Source organism: Haliotis cracherodii, unplaced genomic scaffold (genome assembly GCF_022045235.1).
Source record: "Haliotis cracherodii isolate W230 unplaced genomic scaffold, xgHalCrac1.p SCAF_5, whole genome shotgun sequence".
In the NCBI taxonomy this organism is placed as follows: domain Eukaryota; kingdom Metazoa; phylum Mollusca; class Gastropoda; order Lepetellida; family Haliotidae; genus Haliotis; species Haliotis cracherodii.
This window is the reverse complement of record NW_027266308.1, coordinates 6,483,387-6,498,701: the sequence shown is the minus strand read 5'-3', so window position 1 is coordinate 6,498,701 and position 15,315 is coordinate 6,483,387. Positions and strand designations below refer to the sequence as shown.

General features: G+C 41.2%; 1 protein-coding gene across 1 annotated transcript; it reads left to right on the top strand.

Moving 5' to 3' along the window:
* The first annotated feature begins 920 nt into the window (after nt 1-920).
* LOC139444156 (lysosomal proton-coupled steroid conjugate and bile acid symporter SLC46A3-like) lies at nt 921-10,183 on the top strand. Its single transcript, XM_071225053.1, has 6 exons — nt 921-1,798; nt 2,347-2,580; nt 2,758-2,841; nt 5,968-6,124; nt 6,266-6,363; nt 10,146-10,183. Exons 1-6 carry the CDS (start codon nt 925-927, stop codon nt 10,181-10,183), a joined length of 1,485 nt encoding a protein of 494 aa, XP_071081154.1. The 5' UTR covers nt 921-924.
* The last annotated feature ends 5,132 nt before the right edge of the window (nt 10,184-15,315 follow it).

Here is a 15,315-nt window from a genome sequence, read left to right as displayed (position 1 = left end):
AAAATATTTGATTTTACATATGTCTTGCATCTAAAATTGTACCCAAGACACAGTTAAATGTGTTCAAGCATACTGTATAATTCCGCATGTCCCGATGTGCTTTAAATTGCATCTGAAATATATATAATATATGGGGAAATATATGTGAACCATTACGCAACGTGTTGACAATTGTTCTACGTATGCCCGTTTGCGCTAAGACGGAACGGCCACGAGAGGGGCACGAGTCGCTATTCGGCTTGTCCCGGAATAACACGAGTTGGTCACGAATGGCTTACATAGATATCTGGCCAGGCTGCGCATTAATCTTTCACTACGACTATTTATAGCAAAGTACTTATTGGTATCGCTAAATATAATCTGTACTGAAGTTGTCTTTACGGAATTCGTATTATGGTCATTTGTATATTGGCCTTAAGTATTATCAACGATTAGCATATCATCATCAGTCACACTTGTCGTCATCTCTAAGTCGCTGTGCAGAGTTGTATCCCGCACGCCATAAAATTATTATTCTGGGTTCGAATCTCGGTTCGCCCCCGATTACGTTTCTTGGTTTGTCAGCACCATACCCGTGCTCGTGGGTTTCACCGAAGTGGTAAACGTCTGAGACCTGCATCACTTCGGGCTTTCCTCACACATTAAGCTTACATGCCGTGATATAACTGGAATACTGTTAAAAACAGCGTTAAGCTCAACTCACTCACTAACACTAATCTTTCAATTTGCTGTTCGACTTTTTGTTATATTAGCGATCTATATTTGCTGACAGTAAAGTGAAATATGATTCTTTGGAAACATCTGGTGATGATGTTTGCAAATTTTATGTCTGTAATACACCGAATTAGCAACATTTATGTAACATTACATCGACAAAAACAATCTTCTTGTTTATCATTGAAATATATTATCTTTCGCAGGTTTATGGCCCTCTGTGGACGCAAAATGGCCGTTATAAGATGTGGCAGACGACAGTTTGATCTGAACCTCATAACAGTTGAACCAGTTTTGTTTCTTTACATGATCGGATCCTTTCTGACATACCCAACCTTCCAGGCCTTTGTGTTCGACAAGATCTGCACTGACAGCTACAACGAGACTTTCTGTGCCAGTCTGCAGAACAAGACATTCCAGGAGGACCACAAAACAGAAGAGGATTATGTCCAGTCACAAACGTCCTACTGGATTTTGAAGAAAAATGTTGTAGAACTTGTTCCGTCATGTTTAATTGTTGTATTCTTTCTGGGACCCTGGGGTGACAAAGTGGGTCGGAAGCTGCCAGTACTACTGCCATGTAGTGGCGCAATGTTGGCTTCCATCACCTACTTAATCATGTCAGTCTTTCCATCTATCAAGAAAGAATACATGTATATCGGGTTTGCAGTAAATGGCTTGTCTGGTGCTTTTTCAGCTCTGCTGATGTCCGTGTACAGCTACGTGACGCACATTGCTGATGCCACCAATAAAACTGTGCGGGTAGGTATCCTGGAGTCCATGACATTCTTTGCAGCAACAGTTGGGGTCTTTGTATCAGGAGTCATGCTCGACAATACAAGCTTCGTATTCGTCTTCGCGTTCATAACTGGAAGCTTCTTCTTAGGAATGTTATACGCTATCATACGTCTAGAGAACATCACAGCCAACACAAGACCCGAGGGTGAAGGTATCTGCGCTTACTTGTGTCTGTCCTCCATAAAGGAGTCTGGTCGTTGTGTGATGAAGAAGAGGCAGGAGAAGAGAAATGTCTACATCTTCTTACTGCTCGTTGTCTTCGTCATCCTTGAACTTGGAACATCATGTGAGTGAATCCATGGTTTACCTTTCAACCAAATCAGTAAATACGCTTTCGTGTCACTGGGTTTTCTGGTCCATCGATCGCATGGGTGTCTGGTTTGTTTACAGGCCGCCGTCGCGAGTCAGGAGTACTGCTGTGCGCTATCAGGCAACAAACGTGTTTCGTAAACCGTGAACTGTGTGAGCGGCGATTCGTCGGATAGGGCAGGACATGCCTACCCTTTTCGTGAACACCTGGATTCATCACTGATTTTCAGTGATCCATTCATATAATGTTCACCGCTATTTTGCTTTTTGCGCTGAAATGGAATCTGTTTCGGAGACCGCTTGTTATCTGGCGTTGAGAAATGTTATATATATATATTTGGTTACAAATATTTAAAACGGTACACATAGAACACCTTTAATTTGTATTATATTTGGCATACACCATCTAAATACTATTAACCCACATAAGAAGTAATGATTTCTCAGCGTTTTATATGTTTATTGCGATCGATATCGTGGAACAGGCAAGTGGGTGTTAATATTTGATACCTGGTTATTCTTCAGGTGAAATTGACGTCCTTTTCCTGTACACAAGGCGAGCTCCTCTCAGCTGGACCCCAACAACGTTCGGCTACTATAAGGGCCTGGAGAACTTCACTCGCAGTTTAACCCTGGTCATAGTTCTGCCTCTGTGCAGGACGATGAGAGATACTACTTTAGGACTTTGGGGCTTGGCGTCCAAGATCATCGGTCTGGTGATGATTGGTCTCAGCCCGTGGACATGGCTTGTATTTCTAGGTGACTTTCAACACGTATGTTTAAAGGGCTTGACTCTAATCATGTTGATATTGCATGGTTCTGAATATCATTTCAGATGTTGAATTTATAAACATCTATGTATGTTAACAACAAAAATAATTTATGTTAGGTATTCGCATTTGATCAATGACCTAACATTATGATTTTATGTTTCAGTGGTAATATTTGCCATGTTTCAAGGCTTTCCAGCAGCTGTTGTTCGGTCACTGATGTCCAGTATGGTCAGCCAGGCTGAACAGGGTAAGGTGAAGATCAAACAGTGAACTGAACGGGCTAAGGTGAAGATGTGTCTAACATACTTAGATTATATCTACTGTCAAGTCTCGTTAGTCCCACAATCGGCTTTATCCGGCACTTATAATGGGAACCGATTTAATCAGTGCTATTTAGACCCGTCAATCCGACAGTCTCGCACTTCGACCCCGACACACCTAATTTGCTACGAATTACCGAAATCACTCATTAATCAGGCTCGTTAATCTGCGTATTCCGTGGTCATCTGCCCGCGATACACAGCCCGTGTTTTGATGCAGGACGAGTCAGCTGGTAGCTGCATATTACAACGGCTGCAGAGATAAACTTGCTTAATAATAAACAATTAATGCTTTAAATAAAGACAACAGGATTAATCACTTGCTTAGATTACCTCAATCCCATTCAAATCAGATACAAGTTCACGCTTTCGCCGAGGACATCTCATTAAAGGTCACATCAGAACAACCTTTCACGAACTATGACCGACAAACTCGTGTTATTCCGGGACAAGCTTCTTGCAGGTTACGGAAAGGTGCGAGTAGTGACGAATGGAAATGACCAACAGGACGCCAACGTCAGCCACTTAGAAAGCAGCTTTCTTTAAACGTTGCGGTACCAGTTTCTAACTTGCGACTTCCATTCCAGACTATGATATTGTTAGCCAGCCTTATCATGTTGTGAAAAGGGTAAGGCCTAGCGCATGCCTAATGTTGTTAGCAAGGCTTTATAACAGAGAAACGCTCAGATCGTATCTGATGCACACTGCAAAGTGGAACAGGCTAAACTCATATCAAATTCACTGTAGTTAGCCACGCTTAATGATGTCGTATTTGTTTTAGATAGTCAAGCTGGTCAGGGTTAGGCGTATATCATATCTGATGTCGGCAGTCGGGCTGAACAAAGTAACTGTTTAGTCACAGCTACCGAGGTGCTATAGCAAGGCTTGACAGGTTGATAACTGAATCCATGTTTACATTTTACAGACGATCAGTCTAAGATTATTGTATGCACGCTATGATTAATTAAATTCTTTTCAGCATGGCACGGAAACCAATTCGTTTTTGTTTTGCATTATAGTTAGTATTGTATTAATGATTAGTTGAGTGAGGTTTTTGGTTTTACGCCTCTTTTAGCAATATTCCAGCAACATCACGGCGAGGGACACCAGGGATGGGCTTCACAAATTGTACTCATGTCGGGACTCGAACCCGGGTCGTAGGCGTGACGAGCGAACGCTTTAACCACTAGGCTACCCGACCGCCCCATTAATGATTAGGAATATGTAGTACATAAATAGGGGCGGTCGGGTAGCCTAGTCACGCCGAAGACCCGGGTTCGATTCCCGATAGAGGTACAATGTGTGAAGTCTATTTCGCCGTGATATTGCTGGAATATTGCTAAAAGCTATTATCACTCACTCACTTGTAAATTAATACATATTCACTGTAGAAGAAAATGGAGGTTATTTTTACCTTCTAGTTACACCACAATCCAAGTATGTCCATTGAACTTGACCTATAACAAAATATTCAGAGAGGCAATGAAATCATATGCGGTTTAATGAAGTAAAGAGTAAAGACTCTCCAACGCAAACGGTTTATGGTGTTTGATATTGGTCGAATCCGAGTCTGAGCGTGGCCATATGACAAAACCACGGCCACGATACGCAGTCGATAAATGAACATGGTCTATTTGAAAAATGCGTATCCATGGCCTAGAAAAGCAGAGATTGTCGGCATTACAATGCAGTGTCCAACGAATGTCAGAGGATCCCACCCATCGGTGCCCCGAATAGCGGAATCAGTCAATGGTGGGTTGCTTGACACATTTTAGTTTACAGAGCAGTGGGAAGGGGGAGCGATCGTCTTCGTCCTGTTGCACAGTGTGTGACGACAGAAAGACTGGTACATCGTCGTCAATCATCCCCGGCCGGACTACCCAAGATTCATAAGAAACAACCATGCGGCCGTCTTGCAGTTGCCTATTCGTGACCAACTCGTGTTATTCCGGGACAAGCCGAATAGCGACTCTTGACCCCCTCGTGGCCATTTTTGCGACCGGGTTCCGTCTTGGCGCAAACGGGCAAACCTAAAACAATTGTCAACTTGTTGCGTAATGGTTCTCATATATTTCCGCATATATTTTATATATTTCAGATGCAATTTAAAGCACATCGGGACGTGTGGAGTTATAAAGTATGATTGAACACATTTAACTGTGCCTTGGGTATATTTTTAGATGCAAGACATATGTAAAATCAAAAATTATTTCTGAGGGATTATTTGACGAAGAACTCGAAATCATACGCGCATTCTGATTGGTTTGCCGTATTTACGCACATAACATTCATCGATAGGGGGACGAGTCTTCTTGCAGGTCACGGAAAGGGGCGAGTGGTGACGAATGGCAGTTACCTTCTCGAACACCGGATATGAATCTAATCGAGCATATGTGAAGAACTTGGTCATCGGGCTCGATATCATATAAGCCCTCACGCAGTGATGCAGACCTTTCTGGAGCCTTAGCGTTCCATCCATCCACTGCTTGTTTATATCCATTCTCTAGACGTCAAGCTTGCATGGCCGCCCGAGGGAGTCACTCTCCATATTTACTGTACAGGCCCCAGCATCATACGACGTTTTTGTGACGCCATTATCACATGACGATTTCCCGTCTCATTGCACACAATGATCCTTTCCACATGCTTTGAAATATAAAAATTATGCAAGTTTAAATTTGGTATGCGTTTTCCTTGCCTCTCAACCAGTGAAGATTCCGGGGTAGAATAGGTCTTCAGCATCCCATGCTTGCTGTAAAAGGTGACTATGCTTGTCGTTAAAGGCAACTAACGGGATCGGGTGGTCAGGCTCGCTGACTTGGGTGATACATGTCATCGATCCCAATTGCGTGGATCGATGCTCATGATATCAATCACTGGATTGTCTGGTCCAAACTCGATTATTTACAGACCGCTGTCATATAGCTGGAATATTGCTGAATGCAGCGTTAAACAACAAACCAACCACCCAACCAAATCCTTGCCTCTCAGTATATATATAAACACATGTAAGCAATTGCACAGCATCTGATTGTCTGTTTTGTTGTTGCAAGGACGACTGTTTGGGGTGGTGGCTGCTGTGGAAAGCATTGCAAGCTTGTTGGCATCTCTCCTCTTCAATGAACTCTACCCAGAATCTCTGGCTTTCTTCCCAGGGTTCAGCTTCCTGTTGGCCGCTGGTCTGTGTGTCATCGCCGCAGCCATCATGCTGTGAGTGGCATATGTACTTTCCTGGTGCCAGTCTGATGAATTTGTACACACACACATTTTACTCTGATGCTTAACTTGTTTTCACGAAACAAAGGAACATACCTACTTGCACTGTATACTTACTAGTATGCGTTATTTTAGGTGGCTACATTTAGATCTCCGGAAAATGGTGCACGGTGGCATACAACAGGAAACGAAGGAGGAAAAGACAGCGACAGACAACACGTGGTGCAATAAAGGTGAGTTTTTATAAGTAAATTTACATATTGTTATAATGATTATGTCGCAGTCAGCAACATTCCAGGTAAGTCACTGCGCTTTATATACTAGTATAGTGGCATCTTCCCAAGGCACGGGGGGCGGTCGGGTAGCCTAGTGGTTAAAGCGTTCGCTCGTCACGCCGAAGACCCGGGTTCGAGTCCTGACATGGGTACAATGTGTGAAGCCCATTTGTGGTGTCCCCCGCCGTGATATTGCTGGAATGTTGCTAAAAGCGGCGTAAAACCATACTCACTCACTCACTCACCCAAGGCACGGGAGTTAACTGAATGTAAATGGCCAGTCTCCACCCTTGCCGAACTAGGCTTGAATTTCTGGGCTCGATCGTAGCGCCACCAGTGGCTATTGCGAGTTGTGTCCCTTCTATGTCCTTCCTATTGACCAATCAGATTCCACCTCTCGTATCACTTGCATTTGCTTTAAACGAAATGGCGGCGCACAGTCAGTAAGGTCTGATCGATAATCAAAATCTATACTGAATAACAAAAGTTCCTGTGACATTGAATAAGATTTAATGCAAAGTTATGTTTTTTACCAAATCTGAAACAATTTCGGTTCTCACCAGATAAAAGACTCCTGTAAGTGTTCAAATGGTTTCATTTGCCATACTGGCTTCAGAAAATGCATGATTTCATAACAAAACACATGAACATGCCAAAATGTCAATTTACAAATCAATAGCGTGTGTGTCCACCTCTGGATATCTTCGTCTCATGGAATGGACCAGGCGTCGCACAAAGTCCTGTGGGATATCTGTCCATATCTGCTGGAGCATGTTTCGAAGTTCCTGGAGTGTCTGTGGAACACGTGGTTGACGTCGAAGGCGCCGATCCATCTCATCCCACATGTGCTCAATTGGTGAGAGATCAGGGGAGCGAGCCGGCCAGGGGATGACATTCACGTTGTTTTGTTGAAGAGATTCCTGAACAAGTCGAGCAATATGAGGCCTGACGTTGTCATGTTGAAAGGTAATGCCTGGGCCATGACGACACAAAAACGGTAGAACAACAGGGCCGATGATCTCGTCGCGGTAGCACTGTCCATTGAGATTTCCCCCTACCACTATCAAACGGGTCCTATGTCTTGCTGAAATCCAACCCCGTACCATAACGCTGCCGCCCCCGAAGCGATCTTCTTCCATGACACAGTAATTGACGTAACGTTCACCTCGACGTCGGTACACTCGAACCCGCCCATCGCTGTGGCTGAGGTGAAAACGAGTCTCGTCAGTGAATAGAACTTGTCTCCACTGCATGGCCGTCTAGCGTAGACGCTGTCTGCACCACTGTAGACGTGCTTGACTGTGGTTTCCTTTCAAAATGGGACGTCTGACGGGTCTTCTGGTGACAATCCCTGCACATCTGAGGCGACGACGTACGGTTTGTGAAGATATTCGTCGAAGGCCAGGGATGCTTCTTGCAGTCACTAATGCTGGCTGGAATCGATTTCGTAGGTGTGTTGTTCGAATCCAGTTGTCTTGTTAATTATAGGTTTCGCGTGGCCTACATTCCGAGGATGGTCTCTGACTGAATTCGTCTGTTGCCAACGTTGCCATAAACACCAAATGGTGTTTCTGAGGACGTTAAATTGTCTTGCAACATCACGTTGACTCGATCCTGCTTCAAGCATACCAATGGCACGCAGACGCTCATTTTCGGATAGGCGTGGCATTTCGATATGTTGTATAATTGCGTTATTTGTTGTTTTTCTGAGTGGTTGTCAGCACGATGCCAAACAATGCATATGGAATCCCGTTAACGCACATGTTTTTATACCCATTTTTGGGTAGTGAAATGCATGGGGCTTGCATTAAAGTCAACTTTTGCATGGAATGCATGCTTTTCTGTAGCAGTTGCGTTTTTGTACTACAATATTGAAAACCAAACTTTACTTGTTTGAAAAATACACTTAAATATTGGTGTCACAGGAACTTTTGTTGTTGAGTGTATATTGTAATAAATCGGTCCTGACTTCGAGGAGAGCCTTGATTGAAAACATATATTTTTTTAATTATCATTTAGAAAATATCCGTTGACGCTGAGTTGGCGGAACACATGCTTTGCAAATACTGCAATCGACCGAACTCAGCACGGCAGTTGACGAACCGGATGTCGATTTCGTTAGGTGATTTTGATTGGACTATACAAAGTGTCGTTAGTCCAGCCAAGATGTAAATCCATAATTCCTGCCTAATTCGACAAGGGTGGAAACTGGACTTTTACAGCCAGTTAACACCCTTGCCTCGGGAAGATGATATAATGGAGTCTAAAGCAACGACCTCCGGTATCGGGGCATAATGACACACAGTCAGTCGAGTTACACTTTGTAACAATCCTATCGTATTTGAAAAGAAATGTTCTATAAGTAAAATATACTATAAACCACAAACAAATATATCTGGCAGGTAAGAGTGCATCTTCCCGAGGCAAGAGAGTTAACTGACTTTAAAAGTCCAGTTTCCACCCTTGCCGAACTAGGCTGGAATTCCTGGGCTCGATCGTAGCGCCACCAGTGGCTATTACGAGTAATGTCCTTTCTATGCCTCTCCTATTGACCAATCAGATTCAATCTCTCGTATCACTTGCATTTGCTTCAAACAAAACGGTGGCGCCCAGTCAAGACGATCTGATCGATCATGAAGATCTATATTGTGATCTTACATCGCGAAGTGCATCAAATCACGTGAACACTTTGATTAAAAACATGAAAAGATTTAGAAAATATCTGTTGACAACGAGTTAGCGGTGCACATGCTTTGCAAATCCTGCAGTCGACCGAAATCTGCATGACACTTTACGAACCGGATTTCGATTTTGGTGTGCGATTTTGATTGGACTATGCATAGACACGTTAGCCCAGCCAAAATGTAACTCCATAATACCGGCCTAGTTCAACAAGGGTGGAAACTGGACTTTTATAGTCAGTTAACTCACTTGCCTCGGGAAGATGGTAAGAGTGTGATTAGTAACTGTTCCATTCCCACCTAGCCAAGTCTAAAAGTAATCAGATAAACACGTGGTACGTCAACATGAAAATTTTAAAACCTTTTACCATCAGAATGAACTATTTACAGTGTTTTCGTGTCTTAATGCAAGGTGAGTGACTAAAAGAGTAGAATATCAAAAAGATGTCTCGTGCCATAACATCAGTATCTTGCTTGTCAGTAAGTTACTCTAAAAAATACAGCTTCTAACAGAACATGTTTGCAGCTGTCCAGCCATTGTTAATTACAGGTGGTTGGGATATTTCCTAACATAACACAAAAAAGTAGTGTCATTAAATAGGCAGGGTTGGTGCAAGTTCTTGAGTCACGGAAAGTGTGTCAATTTATGCAATGTTTCATCACCATGTTATTTGAACAATAGCTCATAATATGTGATAGCTTATTGATTAGAACAGCTTACCGGATACGTGAAACATTAATCCTGATTATGAGCGTTATTTGCTTGATAAATTAGTCATTTTCCCCACAATATCAGCACGGTTTAGGCCAGGTTTGATTGTTGACAAACTAGCGTTTTGAATTTGGGACTATAAACTTGGTCCGGTATTGGCACATATTTTAAACAGATTCAATTGTATATGATAGTGTCGTTTTACAAACCCATTCCTGAATTATTTAGAATATCGTGTTGTACTGATTTTTTCCAACTGGCAGTAGAAATGTATTTTTGGACAAAAATAAAATCAAGATCTTATTTGATACAGCAATGTAAGTGTTTGCTATTTTCTATTGTTTCAGGTGACTTGCAGACAGATGCAGTTATGACACACATGTAACGAACGTCTTAATCATGATCAAACTGAATCTTTTTTTTCTGCATGCTCTATAACAAATGTTCAAAATTGTATTCTATTGACCATTGAACATTTCCTAAATTAACTGCTCTAACTATATACAACATACAGTAAGTCATTAATCAAGTGCGTTGTTGTTTGCTATGAAATGCGTTCATTCATTAATTCGTTCGTTCGTTCATTCATGCATGTTCTCCTTGCTATATATCTAAATAATGGATTCAATAATTATTTATATGATATATTGTTATGTTGTATGATAGTTGTTGTTTTTAATGATAAACACCGCATGCTTTATTTTTTATGAAAAAAGGTACAGTAAACTACGTTTATTATTACGAACACACTTATAACGAACGGACGGATATAACAAACTGATTTTTTGTCCCAGCCATTTGCTGTATATTTCATCATGTAAACTTGATATATGTAGTTGATGGACATGCTCATAACAAACACGGATATAGCGAACTCACTTCGGTGTGAGTCGGTGTGTACTCTGTCAACGACAGCGTGCATGTTTGCACAACTTTTAATGTCTGAACTGATCACGTGTCACCTAGATGTGTACCTACATGAATATAAAATATTGAAGATCTATTTAGACCAACTCTGATAATATCATAATTTGTACCTCATCTTGTGTTTTTGACAGCTGTAGCAGTTTTCTTTGAACTAAGCTGCTTTGTGGTAACCAATTCAAACGAATTTTGCTTCTTACATTTGGCATCCTCCTAATTGCTACATGTTTACTGTAAATGGTGTTGAACATAAACGATATATTACAATTATTAAACCATCCATTCATTAGAAGCAAGTTACAGTCTGAAACGTAAGAGTCATCTTGGGATAATTACAACTTAAAGGCAGCTATGGGAGTAACTTTAGAAATGCCGAAAATAGGTAAAATGATATTAATCTATCATTAATGTTTTGCTGCAGACAACTGAAACAATTGTTGATGCGAGATGAAACCATATTAATTTACTCATCATGAATCTATAACTAACAAATAAACAAAATTGTATGCAATCTATTATCCTTTTGAATTGAATTTACATACACGTGCAGCAGGTAACTGCAGTTTGCTTTGCATGACCAAGTAGGGCATGACGTTTCCTAAGCTTCATTATGCTTGGCAAAGGTTGGCGGGATGATGAGGATTAGATAGAAGGACGCTGACAAGAATACCCCAGGTCGAAGTCACGCCCGTCTAACACGATGACAGGTTTAAGGATGATGATTCGTTTTATTTATCAGCAATTACGACTGGTGTTTTACATAAAGAGGTTGGATGAGATTAGTTAACCATTTAGAAGTTAGTAAAACAAATTGAAATAAGATTAAAGTGGCTATGGTAAAAAAATAGCACCAAGACCTTTCAATCTCATTAAAACTGGCAAATGGCAATGCATTACGCATAGCTAACGTATACCAAAGGGTTACCCATAAAACAAAAACGGAAGAGCTAGTTGAAATAGTAGGCAAAAATGGGATAATTCTTGGTGACTTTAATGCCCACAGGCCTTTGGGGGAAGACAGGGAGGAATGTGCATGTTCGGCAAAATCGTAGGGAATTGGGCTGAAGACGACAATTTCATAACTCTAAGACAATGGTAGTCAATGGTAACTTATGACCATGTCCGCAACGCGTGGAGTTCAGTTGACCTGTCAACTGCCACTTAGAACCCAACCTCACACAGCCAATGGCAAGTCCACGACGACATTTGGTGAAGCGACCACCTTCCCATACTCACCAACAAATGTAGCCCATCACAATTAGAGGAACAGTGTAATCCTCAGCCCAAATTCAGGAAGGAATGTACATCATTCACATCCTCAAAAATTGCTTTGGATAATCCTGACATTTTTCGTCCACACCACACCTCTGCATTTATTCCCGCAGCCGAAAAATCAATTTAAAAAAAACCCACAAAACTGGCAAAACTCGGCACCATGGTCGAACAGGAAAATAGCAAACGTTAGCACCATACCCGTATTTGTGGGTTTCACCAAACTGGTAAACGTCTGAGACATGCATCACTTTTCCTCCCACAATGAGCTGACAAGTCGTGATATCACTGGGATACTGTTCAAAGCGGCGCTATTAAATCCAACTCACTCTCTCACTTTGAGACTTTTATACTTGTCATGTGCAGACTCACGTTTACTTAGTAGAGCCCTTGCAATATTTTAATGCGGATGACTTGCCTTTGCGTGTGTTTGTGACAGATGCCACTGGTGGGGCAGGATACACCCACCTTTTCGCAAACACCTGGCGTGGTCACTATTTGATGATGATTCATGCTTATGACATTGTCGGAATTGTACAATGGACTGTTCTGAGAAAAGATTTTTTATGATTATGGAAAGACTCCTGTCGCTTGTATTGTATTTCTCCCTTATTTAGGGTATATATCTCCAAATATTTTATTCTCTGAACCTACTGTTTTACTTAAATATTTTTCTCCAACTGATCTTTATTTGACCGAAAATGTCAGCGGTGCTGGTTCGCTGTTGAGAAGCTTGTGAATTATTATTGTATTTATTAGAAATTTGGGGTAAGTGTCTCCAAATTTGTTTTTTTAATTTTATACAGGTATAAATCTCAACACTGTAACAAACATTTTATTTTATACAGGTATAAATCTCAACACTGGAAACAAACAATGTATACAGAGTATACATCTGAACGTTTACAAACTAACAGAACCCACTGAGTTGGGTTTTACGCCGCTTTGAACAGTATTCCAGTAATATCACGGCGTGTCAGATTAATGTGGGAGGAAAGCCCGAAGTGATTCAGGTCTTAGATGTTTACCACTTCATTGAAACCCACGAGCACGGGTATGGTGCTGACAAACCTAGAAACATAATCGGGTCGAACTGGGATTCGAACCCACAATCATAGGTTTCTGGCGTGCCCAAGGGACGCAACTCTGCATAGTGAATCGCGGCTCCTTAGACGACTGGGCCACCCGTGCCCCCGTCTAGACCTCAGAAGGAATGAGCATAGTACTGGGATAGATTGAACATTAAACAGATGATAATTGGGGTATCTTGTCAGTTTGTGTGGTTATGTCTTTGGTATTTTGTTGTAACAAAGTAAAGTCTATGGATCCTTAGCTTCATTAACATGTTTTTGCATTACATTTGAAGAGAACAAAACTATTTCCTATCTTCCCGAGGCAAGAGAGTTAACTGACCATAAAAGTCCAGTTTCCACCCTTGCCGAACTAGGCTGGTATAATGGAGTTACATTTTGGCTGGACTAACGTGTCTTTGCATAGTCCAATCATAATCGCGCACCGAAATCGAAATCCGGTTCGTAAAGTGTCATCCAGATTTCGGTCGACTGCAGGATTTGCAAAGCATGTGCACCGCTAACTCGTCGTCAACAGATATTTTCTAAATCTTTTCATGTTTTTAATCAAGGTGTTCACGTGATTTGATGCACTTCGCGTTGTAAGACTCGTTTTATCACAATATAGATCTTCATGATCGATCAGACCGTCTTGACTGGGCGCCACCGTTTTGTTTGAAGCAAATGCAAGTGATACGAGAGATTGAATCTGATTGGTCAATAGGAGAGGCATAGAAAGGACACAACTCGTAACAGCCACTGGTGGCGCTTACGATCGAGCCCAGGAATTCCAGTCTAGTTCGGCAAGGGTTGAAACTGGACTTTTAAAGCCAGTTAACTCTCTTGCCACGTCCATTAAGAGACATCACAATTAAACAGTAACATGAGGTTGACTATTATTTTAAACACATCCTCCGTGGTCTAGTGGATAGAGCATCTACCCGTAAGGTGCAATGTCTTTATATATTGGCCATATTTCTAACTCAGTATAATGTGTCTGAATGGCATTCATATTAAACCACGCATGGTATCACAGTGGGCGAGCACTGTCAAACTGGCATACCTCTGGGCTACTACAAGCAGCCACACACATACGTGTATACACTTAGACAGATAAATACAATAATATATTTAACCCCATTTGAACTCAGCTTATCGGAAAGTGCGAAGTGATATCAGGTATGTAAATTGAATCTGGAACAGAAAGCCCAGTACTTGAAAACACAAGCAACGATCCAGGCCGAATCTGCTGAAATTGACCACCCGACCCATTATAGTTGACTCTAATTATAGACCCATTATAGTTCTCCCCTATGGATTCTCATTGTAATATAACCATATCGGATTACTTGGGGAGCTGACTGTCGAAAAGCGAAATCTGCCAATCAAATAAGTTTGGTGAAGGGAGGACTGACTTAACGATAGTGCAAGGTTCTTGTTGAATAATTGTGGTGTTGTGTTACATATAGCTTGATTTACAAGGCGTACAGGTAATCTCTTACATTCACTCATAGTTAAGTGACAGAACAATGACGTAATACACCTGTGTACATTAAACCCCGCATATAGTGGACGCCTTTACAATCCATTTAACATAATATTGCAGAAAATCTCCAAAAGTGCAAAGACTTCTATAAAAAGACCAAGGTTATTTCACACCGGGTGTATACGATGCCAGTATCAGAAGCAAGCACAAGTTCCACAGAACACTTTACAATCGTGAAAGGAGCCTCTAGAATATTTTTGGAAGAAAACGTAAATTGCCCATGTTTCACAAAATGCATCATAATCAAATAATACATATCTCAGAAATATATTGACATACACAATTGGCAGTGTACATGTTTGCGCAAATTTTAATATCTGAACTGCTCACGTGTCACCTAGATGTATACCTACATGAATATAAAATGTTGAAGATCTATTTAGACCAACTCTGATAATATCAAAATTTGTACCTCATCTTGTGTTTTTGACAGCTGTAGCAGTTTTCTTTGAACTAAGCTGCTTTGTGGTAACCAATTCAAACGAATTTTGCTTCTTACATTTGGCATCCTCCTAATTGCTACATGTTTACTGTAAATGGTGTTGAACATAAACGATATATTACAATTATTAAACCATCCATTCATTAGAAGCAAGTTACAGTTACAAGAGTCATCTTGGGATGATTACAAATTAAAGGCAACTACGGGAGTAACTTTAGAAATGCCGAAAATAGGTAAAATGATATTAATCTATCATTAATGTT